Here is an 11725-nt window from a genome sequence, read left to right as displayed (position 1 = left end):
ATTAACCGTCGTTATTTTGAAACGAAATTTAAATTTCGTTTCAAAATCTCACTTTTTGGGACGATTTTCAATTTGTCTGAAAGTAATTTCGTCTCAAAAAATGATTTTTGTTGTAGTGAGTATATATATACATCAATCCTAAATGCTGTACGTAGCGATACCGATCAGTACGTTCCATCTGGTTTAAGCTGCACCGCACATGCTTGCATGCTTGAGCACTCAATTTTCTCATCCTCGGCCAATTAGAAATTAATGCCAACATGAAAACTTTTAAATGCATGCATGCATGTGATTCGCAGATTCTAGCACGAATATGCCGACATTTATACAGTCATGAGATCAGGTATTGCTTATCATGAGGTCGGGCCAGTGCCAATCACATTCCTTAATTCACTTATTTCGCACATGATGAGAGAGATCAGAGAGAGAGAGAGAGAGAGAGAGATTAGGTTCAAGCCAAACGTTCAATTGGTGTATATTGAACCAAGTCTCCTTCAAATCTATTTCATTTGGTTGTCATTCCTCCAAGTCTATCTTTTCCTTACCTCTTTCCCCTCTAGTTGTTTTTTAACTCTTTTCCTCTTCTTCTTCTTTTCCTTTTTATAATAAGTACTTAATCCAAACGTTAGATACTAAATTTATATCAATCACGATAATGTAGATACAAAGATCTAATGCAAGAAACTGCTAATTAACTTCCCTCATTTGAGGAGACACATGATGTCCTATTCTCCCATAAGGAGATGCTAAAATTACAAGCTCTCCTAGGAGTACATAATTCAACTAATTAATTCTCATTAATATTATATATAATATATATATTAATGTTACTATGCACCTAATTTATACCACTGATCATCACTTTGTCCTATTACATTGTGGTATCACGTGACTTATTAAAAAAATAAAAATACAAAAATTGAATATATATTTTTATTCTTTTTAATAAGTCATGTGGCACCACATTGTGATATGGGGACAAAATAAGTGATATAAATTAGAGAATATAAAAGCATTACTCATATACATAACCTACTCTTTTAAAACAGAAGCGAGACTAAAAATACAAGCTCAATTACAAGAGTAGTAAAGCGATTCCATCATCAATAAGAATGCAACGTCATCTATTTGAACACCAAGAGCTAGTGATGATGCAAACTTGAACGTTATTAAAAGGTAGAATAATGATGCAATTCAAGCTAAACAAACTTGTTTGATGACCATTGTTCTACAAAAATAACATAGTAGGCTTAAGATCCATCTCAAGTCTTATATATCGACCTACGGGGACCCATGCGCATAAATCCCACTCATTACTTACACTACTTGAAATCATGACTCACCACCACACATGCAAGCTACCAATAAAACTCGTGAAGTTACCAAATTTGGCCACAAATTCCAACCAAAACCTGATAGCTAGGCAGTCTCGGTCGCTAGCTACATGATCGCAATGGAAGAAGTCGTAATCGAGCTAGCTACCACTAATTATGTCCCAATAAAGAAATTCTAGTGTCCCTTTCTCACATTCCTCACACACGCACGCAAGTACTAATAACTCCAAACTTGAGGGATAGCACGCAGGAGTAGTACTGATCGATCATTAATTATTGCCAATCTGATTTTTTAATTTGTATATCTTTTTAATATTCTTTTATATATATATATATATATATATTCTAGACAATTGGTTAAAAGAAAATATTTTTCCCACATATTTGAAATATTGAAATTGTTTTCATGAAAAAATATTTTGAAAAGGAAAAATATAGTTGTAAGCACAATTGTGCACTAATCTGTGCATCAATGTGATGTGATTGGTCAAAAAGTAGATTTTATTAAAAACAGTGTTAATTTAAATTTTAAATATGAATGAATCAGTATTAGTACACAGATTAATAATTGATTGTACTTGTATATAACAAAACTCTTTTGAAAAACTCTTGCACCTTTATAACACACCCTGCCAGCTTTGGACTCCTCAACAGGGGCGGCTCAATACAAATTGAGGTTTAAGCCGAAATTTAAGTTAGTCATTTGTAATTATAGTACAATAAAATATAAATTATTATATGAAATATTTTTAAAATTTTCAATAAAATGGGATTTTATTTAAAATCTTTAAATAAAGTTTTTTTGAATTTATATTGAATACTACAACTTAAAATGAGGTCTCAATGCAAATTTAGCATTTCATTTTAGCAAGATCTTAAAAAATTATTTAAAATATAAATAACTCATTGTATTAAATATTAAATTTAGTATTATGTGGTCTTGCACACATTGAAAAAAAAAATTTAAAATTTTATATAATGAAATGGTTTTTATTTACAAAAAATAAATTAAGAAAAAAACACTTTATTTTTAATTTTGAAATCCTTAAATATAATGGAGCCTTTGACAATGGCATAACTGGCGTTACATTGAGCCGGCCCTGATCCTCAATATGCTTCTGCTTTATGTTGACACCAAAAAAGGAAAAATAGAAATGCCTAAAGATGGAGCAAAAAGATCGATCCAGCCATCCTAATTTTTCTCTGATAGCGCCATGAGACGCGTGTTCTTCTCCCAAGCATAGACTTCCAATCTTCACTCCCTTCTCCGTACATCAATTATTATCGGCATCGATTGGATTTCTTTTTGGCCTATAAATACATGCCTCTCTCGTCTAATTGCTGGACTACACACTCACTCGTCACACACTCCACTACTTCGATCCTTTCTCTCTCAATCACTCTCTTAGTCTCTTTAAAGAAGCCAGCTTTTTCTCTTCCCTCCTATAGTAAGGACTAGCAATGCTAAAAAATCTCTCTTAGCTATATAACAGTTGGTCTTTCTATTAATTTTGATCTTCAATTCCTTTTTTATTTTTATCTTTAGGGACTGATCATGAGTAGTAGTACTTTTTCAGACAGTTCAGCTAACATATATATCAATTTTCCTGTCCTAGTCGTTATTTGTTTTCATGCTTTTGTTTCCTTTATTGCTCCGGTCAACAGTGTTGGAGTGCTGAGCTTTCTATAGAATTAAAAACGTAGACATCGACGACTTCGTGAATTGTCATGCAAGTAATCCTTCATGATCTTTCATTTCTTAATTACCTTTGAATTTTCGTACCCAGAGAAAGTGATGTTGAGCTCAGCCTTTCCACTTTCTTAAAACTAGCTAAAATATCCTTTACTTTCTTGAAAGAACCAGTACGTACCTACATATTCACACACGCACTACCAGTAGTACTACTCTGTCACAAAAGTAAGCTAGCTCCCTGCATATATAGTTGGCGTGCATTGCAGAGTAGGAGAAGCAAGGGCGAGGTACTCCGGAGCATTGTTGGAGCTAGCCTCTAAATCAGGTAAAGGATAAGCAAAATGTCATGATTATTAATTAATTCATGGTAGCCATACTTTTGATCTTATATATGTGGCCAGGAATTAAAGTTAATTTGGCATATATCCTTGATATTTCTATACGTATGTGGACGTATATATGCTCATGATAAAGCTCGTTTTGACAATAACTTGTCTAGATACAAAAACTAATCATATCAAATGGGCGCTTTAGTTTCTCGCTTATCATTGATTATCTTTCAGCTCATGTGATATGGCTCACATGCAATATTATTAATTAGAACTAATTAAGGACCATTAATGCATATATAATATGCTAGCTAGCTCATGATGAATATTAAGATTTTTTTTTCTCCAGTACCGGACCTTTATATGGTTTTTACATTGATTTTCTCTCTTTCGTTTTTGTCATCCTTGACGCATATAGCTAGGATCCATATAATACCAACAATATTAATATTATTCCATGAAAGGTGAGCCTTTAGTCTTTCTCTTTCGTTTTTCTCCATGCACTACACTAGGCGGCCTATTGGTCTCTTAAAAAAATATGGACAAATTCATCATATTTTTCAAGAAAATATTACAGCTGACCTAAGTACTCTAGCTAGGACTCCTATGAACCCAAGCAATAGAACGCTAGTTTAGAACTTTTTGGACAGTTATAAGATTAATCCTAGCCAGGATGCCCGTTGACGCGTCGCCTATATATATATATATATATATATGTTGATCGATCTATAAGAATTCATCTACAACTTCGGTTAAATGATTACGGCGAATAACGATCGAGCAGTAATAAGTCACTACATGCATTAATGTTACTATTAAAAGTTTATAATATAAATTATATACGCATAATTTGTGAGTCATCTCAGTTAGATTAACATGCATAACATGATTAATATTAGTAATGATCTTGTTTTATTTTTTTTCCACAAAAGAAAAGAAAAAAGAATTAATAAACTTAATTATGTAGTATATAAATAGAAGAAGAAACAGCCTACCTAGTACTCTAGTACTCCAGCAATATCCATATATGGGGCCAAATCATCAAAATATATTAATATATACCTCAAGGGGATCACAAACCAATTGCGGCCACTCGTCCAGCAAGGACAACACTAGCTATATGTGCAGCCAGCGGATGATCATGACGAAGCTCCAGATCATATATACCTACGTACGTACCTAGAAACCCACAAATCCGACTAGAAGTTTCGGTACGTTCGATTCATGATGTCACCTTAGAATTCTAAGTCCTGAATTATCCTCTTTATAATAATTTGTATGTAACATAAACATATATATATATATATAAGAAATTAATTAACAATAATTCTTCTGAATGAATTAATATATATATATATACATTAATATTAGGATTAATGTTTATGTACAGCAGTGGGATATATATATATATATATATATATAATTCAAAGTTATATATTTTCAGTGGGATATTAGGAATGCTTTTAAATTTTTTGTTTATAACGGGCTTTTTAATCTTCAGATCGAATTTGAAGCAAGCATAGGCATGCATGCATGTATCATGTATCCAGTTTTTAATGAGGAATTAGAAGATTAAAAAGTATATATAATTTTGATTTATTAATAAATTAAATAGGTAAATTAGTACTATGTGAATTTTATTTTCTTCTACCGTTAAATATGGAGATTTAAAGCTCGCCGGCCATGAGTATTTTATGATGATCTTTTGAAACTTTTTTCCCCCAAAAATGGAGATTTAGAGCTCCGCATGGTCCACCATTACAATTTATCTTCGAAGGGTACTACTAAATCGTGTAAAATTCGACAATCAAGAGATGATGGAGATTGACATAACGCTGTTTTAATCACGGCCGGGGAGATGAAAGTCAAGGATGGCCGACATGTTGGAAGGCCCCACTTTTTTCAATTTTTCGGGAATATTCCATATATAGATATGCATGTTCTTTAAGTTATCAGGTAGCTAGGCCGACATATCACATTCCATAAATGACGACCGTTGCGTGTAAAATTAAGTTATATATATATATATATTCTTTATGATATTGTGCACATATATGTGTGTAATTACAGTACTATTTTTTTCCCGCATACCACTTAATTTTTTAAGGATCATTACCAAGTCCTCAATGATAGTAAATAATCAACTCTCTCTCTCTCTCTCTCTCTCTCTCTCTCTATATATATATATCCACACACACACACAAAATGTACTATTAGAAGTTGGTTTTTTTAGAGTTATGAGTACATGCAGTATGTAGTAGTCTAAGAATTAAGTCAGCTGGAATTGTTTTAAGGTTATATATGATGTGTATTCGATCGATCTGGTATTGCTATTAAAAAAAAAAATTTTGTAATCAATTTATTATAACAAAAAGACTATTTATAATCAACGAAAATGAACTTTTGTGACTAATAGGGCTGTTCATCTAGATTTCGGACCGGATATCCGGGTATATCCGGCCCGGAATTCGGATTGCAAATCCGGGCCGGATTCCGGTCCGGATATGCACGGGTTGTAACACAGGCCGGAACTTGGATGTATCCGGGTTTTTTGCAACCCGGAATCCGGGTTCCGGGCTGTACCTGGTTTTTTTTTTTTTTTTTTAAACGAAGCCTATATTCTATTGTAATTTAAAAGCTTATATTCTAGAAGTCTTAAAAGCCTTTTTTTAAAAAAAATTTAGAAGCCTATATTCTATTGTAATTTAAAAACATTTTTTTTTATATATAAAGCAACTATTTATCTTTTCAACTAAATGCAACTGAAAAAAAATAAAAATTCAATATTTATCATATAAAATACATGCAACACACTACTCACTGCTACATATATATATTACATTATTTGATATTTTATACATGACATTACAAAACACAAAATTACAATCCATGATTAATGATCATGATTACAAAATAATTACACAATATTTATCATGATTGATGATCATCAGTTTAGGAAGAGCTTCTGGACTGCTCCTTCACTGCTCCCCTTGCACGTTGAGCTTCTATTACATGCCACGGCATCCCCTTGCACATTAATATATATAAAGCAAAACACATGGAAATCAGTTAAATAAATAAGGTGACAATACTCATGGTAATTGTCATGATCAACAAGGCCTGATACCACATCCAATAAAGATATTGTAAGTGCACATCCAAAAGAATGAAAAAAACTGAATTAGCAAACAAGTTTAATTTATGAAAGATCTTCGTGAAGAAAACTCATACCATTGCTCTCCATTTAAATAATCAATTACCACTTATCACAACATATAAAAATAATCAATAATCACCCTATGGAATTTCAATTCGGTGAAGTCAGTCTCAGAACCTACATAATTATTTTTTCCTGTGTATAAAACTAAAAAGATGAAGACAAATATCTATACATGCTCACAAGTATCATATAAATGTAATTATTATGCTCACAATTATCTATACATGCATATAGCACAGTGAAACAGAATAGTCTAGACAAAACAAGTATCAGTTACACCATAGTTAGCAATGGTACAAAGATTTAGAAGCCAAACAGGGTAAAATTTGGTACCTCTACACGGTACTCCTACGAACATGCTCATGACATCTTACATATGAAAAAGGGCCAAATCATTTCTGCTTGATATATGAATGTGATAAAAAAAATGTATATTTTCCTACCAAAGACCTGTAATATGAGAATGCATGACGATATTAATGCAGCCAAGAGTCCTAGATAACAATTCAAGGCTAAAACATGCAAAGACCACTACTACGACTCTTTCAGCACCATAAAAACCTATATAACAGAAAAACTTGTCCTTTTGAGGATTGGAACAGACTCATTTCAAATCACTAAGGATGATATAAAATATAAAATAATAAAAGTCTACAATTGTGGGAAAACCAATAGGCCCCTGGAAACCCATGATCCACATTCCATATCATCTCGAATATTTTAATTATATTTGGTATTGAAAATAGATCAATATCCACATTCCACATCCAAATTAAACCCCAAGTCGACGGCAAAGGATCTTGGAAACGCTAAATGAAAACGACATAATACAACAAAGACTTTCAACACAACCAATACACTTCCATAACCCTGACTTTTACATTTTTCTAGCCTCTAAAAGCAGGCCTGGCCTATATAAGTCTGTAAATTCTGTTCATTTCGCTCCATGAGGAAAAACAGGGTAAAATCAACAAAAAACAAGAAACAAACCCATCCCAGAAACCATTACTCCTACTGATACTAAACCTTTACATCTAGAGTTAAAGAATGAGAAAAAAAAATACAAAAATGCCCAAATGAAGAGAGAAATGGAGAGGCTTACCGGATCTGTTTAATAACATGTTTCATCAATGCAATCACCAGCTCCATTCCATGTGATCTTTAAAGAATATTTGAATCTTCTCTAAAACAACATTTGACCAAAACAGAGCATTTGAATCTATAAAGAAATAAGACTAGCACATACTTTTTAATCTTACAGAGTAGCATTCCAAAAGCTAAACAAACCCAAATCGAAAAAAAGGACCCAAATCGCAGAGAACAAACCTCTGGGTCACGAGGATGATGATGATGGCAAGGGATTCGGCGCTCAAAACAGAGGGATCATCTTCTTCGAAATCTGCTTTCCTTTCCATCAAGTAATCATCGAGACAGTGAAAAACCCGTGAGACACGGCGATGGCTAGGGTTTCAAAGCTAGGTTTCATGTGACAGAGAGAGAGAGACGAGGGAGAGGGAGAGTGAGAAAGGGATGGTCGGGACTCGAGGGTGGAGACGGGCCGCGTGAGACACGGCGGCGGCGGCTAGGGTAGAGAGAGAGAGAGAGAGAGAGAAGGGGGGTCGGGACGCTCGAAACTGGGGGGTATATTTTCTTTTTATACAAACCCAGTTGTACCGGATATTGAATACGGAACCCGGGTTTCATACCCGGGTCCGGACTGGCTGTTCCGGTTATTATAATTGCGGGTTTCGGCCTGGATTTGATCCGGTCCGAAACCGATAACCGAATTCCGGTTATCCGGGTTTCGGACCGGGCGGGATAAAAATCCGGCCCGAATGAACACCCCTAATGACTAATGGTTTTTGCTCTATTTAATTTCTTAATTACGAGAGAGGGGCTCTTAATTAATTAATTAATTCAGTCCATTATTAAATCGAAGCTGCAGCAGTGGTACTGGATGATGGATTCAAATTAAATTATATACTTTTGTCCTCGATCTCTTTTTTCACCCCTTGGTTTTGTGGCACAACTTTTGGTTTTAAGCTACAGCTGTGTTTGTGTGCAAGCCGTACGTATATAAGCTCACATCGAAAAAAACTAAGAAAACAAATGTTAGTTCAATAATTTAAAAAAAAAATGAAAAGAAAGAAAAAAGGAAAAGACATTGATCAGCTTTGCGTCCAAAGTTCAAAACTTCAAAGGTTGGGAAGAAACAGAAACAAATGAAAAAATAGAGGGGCCCGGAGAAAAATTGAAAGTTAGTGGGAAATGTTTTTTGTCCCATGCTTTCTTTTTCCTTGTCTCTATCTCCAAAACCCACTTGGCAACGTTGGCATCGCTTAACCCTATTTTAACCTAACTAATGTTACTCTTATATATATAAAGCGCTAATTACATTCTGTCACACCATCTTTCAGCCGCTAATTAACATGGACGCGGACCCACCATTTCACGAGGCCTACAAGACCCTCTTCGACAAAACCATCGAAAGGAATACCCCACGCAACCAGCTCATCGACAACAAAGATAACGAGCAGCTTGTCATCGTCGAGGAATGCGAGCTTCCGTTGATCGACCTCAGCCGTTTAAACCTCGGTGAACCTGAGAGAGAGGAGTGCAAGGCCGAGATAGCTAGAGCTTCGAAAGAATGGGGTTTTTTTCAAGTTATGAAGCATGGAATCTCCACTGAGATTTTGGAGAAGATGAGATTTGAGCAGGAGAGGCTGTTTAAGCAACCCTTTCACGAGAAGAGCAAAGAAGACAAGTACCTGAGATTTTCAGCTGGTAGTTACCGTTGGGGCACCCCTTCAGCCACAAACCTAAAGCAGTTATCATGGTCAGAAGCTTTCCACATTCCTTTGATCGATATTTCCCCTTCTGGTGGCTTCGATAGTCTCGGGTAAGCATTCTCTTCTATTTCATTTCCTGATAATTCAGCCGATCGACCGAGATGATTAGGGAGAAGTGTTTCTGATGTTCACACTATAGCTGATTAGAGTGCACTTACGTTTCAGGTGATATAGACGGAGGCCAAACTTTTCTAGAATTATCAGGTTAACTGAATTGGTTATGATAATACACTTCGATGACAGCTAAGTTAAGGCTTTTAGATGCTAGAGACTAATTGATATCGAACCACAAAAATAGAGCACACGTACTCATGTCTGTTAACTCACATGTACGTACAGTACTGATCCGGCCCTGGTTTAAAACGGGGCTCTGACACGTCGCTCTGACACGTCTGTTAAAGCTATTTGTTTCTATTCTTTTGTTTTTATTATCAATTTTGGATCCTCTTTTAACCCAACAGTGCTATTGCTGTTGGGGGGGGGGGGGAGAGATGTGGAACATCACATGTAGATGCGTTGGAACCACTTTTTTTTTTTCCCTAGAAGCAGACTGACTCATACATAGTACTCTGCAATTTCACAGATTGCTTCCATATACCTCGAAAAAATACGTGGCAAATCAACAAGCATGCATTAGCGTCGGTAGTTAATTTCTAAAATCTTAGACCAACATTTAGTCGAACTTTGCAACATTGTCCCTTCTCTATTCTGTCTCTTCTCATGTTTCCTCACTAGCTACGCCTCCTTATGTATAATTACGGAAGAATCAAACATCTCCTTAAGTACGTGAATTTCACGATTACAGTCGTGAGAGCTCTACGAGCAACTGGGTCATGTGGCGCACCATGCTAGGCCACATGGATTTCACGTCAAGGTGAGAAATAAACAAAGACATTGACCATTATGGTTTTTTTTCAAACTTTTATGCGCCCTTGAGTTTTTCAACTTTAATCCTAGGAGCAGTTTGACGTGGCCGATGGCATCCTCTCATGTGGGGTTCTATATATTCCAGATCAGACAAGCCCATTGGCCCGGGCCATCGCCCTTCCCTACTATAATAATATATGAATCTGTTTATTCTAACAAGTTACTTTTCTTGTAATTATCCAGCACAACAATGGAACAGTTTGCAGCCACAGTGTCCAGTCTAGCACAAAAATTGGCTGGGATTCTGGCTGAGAAAGTGAGTCATAAATCAACTTTCTTCCAAGAAAATTGTCTACCAAACACTTGCTATCTTCGAATGAATCATTACCCTCCGTGCCCAATAGCTTCAGAGGTATTTGGCCTAACGCCACACACCGACAGTGACTTCCTCACAATACTGCATCAAGATCAGGTTGGTGGACTGCAATTGGTGAAAGATGGGAGATGGATTTCGGTTAAACCTAATCCGGAGGCTCTTATTATCAACATTGGAGATTTATTTCAGGTAGACTTCACGTCTTTTTAACATCACCTACTTCGATTTAGTCTGGACGAGCAGTCCGCCCACTAATATATATATAAGATGTATGTGTGCGCTAACTTAATTTTTGCTGTTTGGCTGTTGGTAAATAATTTTCTCACGTAGGCATGGAGCAACGATGCGTATAAGAGTGTGCAACATCGGGTTGTCACTAATCCGCTAGTTGAAAGGTTCTCCACCGCATATTTCTTCTGTCCATCATATGACACCGTGATACAGAGTAGCTGCGAGCCTTCGGTATATAGAAAATTCAGCTTTAGGGAATACAGGGAGCAGGTCCAAGCAGATGTTCAAAAACTAGGATCTAAAATAGGGCTTCCTAGATTTCTTGCGTAAATCCATGGATCCCAAAGGAGTGGTGCATTTATATATATCGACTGGGTATTATTGTTGAGATTGTGTGTGAGAAAAAAGGTATATAAGTGTAGTCCAATTTGAAAATAAGAAAGGGTATAATTAAGCTTAATTCAATGTTGATCAGTAGTACTACTACACAATGCGAAAGAAAAATTTTCGGACGTTTTGCTTTGAGAAAGTAATTTCTTCGATGCTTTGGTTGAGATGGTATTATTGCAAGATCTTGCCATATACAGCAATTAATTCTAGCTAGCTGATCATGAAGGAGATTACTTGCTTTTGTTTTTTTGGTCAATTCCCTTTGTCTGCATGCGACTAGCTATAATATTAGTAAAAAGGGGCTATCAGCTCGATCCACCATTTATATATATATATATATATATATATATACCTACTCCACTTAGCAAACTCCAACTTCATTAATGCGTTCACAATGTTTAATGTATCAAAGCAGTTTTGCCTCCTCTAGCTAGCT

General features: G+C 35.4%; 1 protein-coding gene across 1 annotated transcript; it reads left to right on the top strand.

The window, feature by feature from the left end:
• The first annotated feature begins 9000 nt into the window (after nt 1-9000).
• On the top strand, nt 9001-11432 carry LOC122275444 (gibberellin 2-beta-dioxygenase 8-like). Its single transcript, XM_043084508.1, has 4 exons — nt 9001-9475; nt 10231-10299; nt 10536-10857; nt 10999-11432. The coding sequence occupies exons 1-4, from the start codon at nt 9006-9008 to the stop codon at nt 11227-11229; spliced, it is 1092 nt and encodes a 363-aa protein (XP_042940442.1). The 5' UTR covers nt 9001-9005; the 3' UTR covers nt 11230-11432.
• The last annotated feature ends 293 nt before the right edge of the window (nt 11433-11725 follow it).

This window comes from Carya illinoinensis, chromosome 9, assembly GCF_018687715.1.
Source record: "Carya illinoinensis cultivar Pawnee chromosome 9, C.illinoinensisPawnee_v1, whole genome shotgun sequence".
Lineage (NCBI taxonomy): Eukaryota > Viridiplantae > Streptophyta > Magnoliopsida > Fagales > Juglandaceae > Carya > Carya illinoinensis.
This window is presented reverse-complemented; position numbering and strand designations above follow the sequence as displayed.

Excerpts from the sequence above, each read along its gene's own strand:
- LOC122275444 (XM_043084508.1), top strand. The coding sequence starts at position 9,006 with ATGGACGCGGACCCACCATTTCACGAGGCCTACAAGACCCTCTTCGAC. Across the intron at positions 9,476-10,230 it reads GGTGGCTTCGATAGTCTCGG|TCGTGAGAGCTCTACGAGCA; the intron begins GTAAGCATTCTC and ends TCACGATTACAG. Across the intron at positions 10,300-10,535 it reads CACATGGATTTCACGTCAAG|CACAACAATGGAACAGTTTG; the intron begins GTGAGAAATAAA and ends GTAATTATCCAG.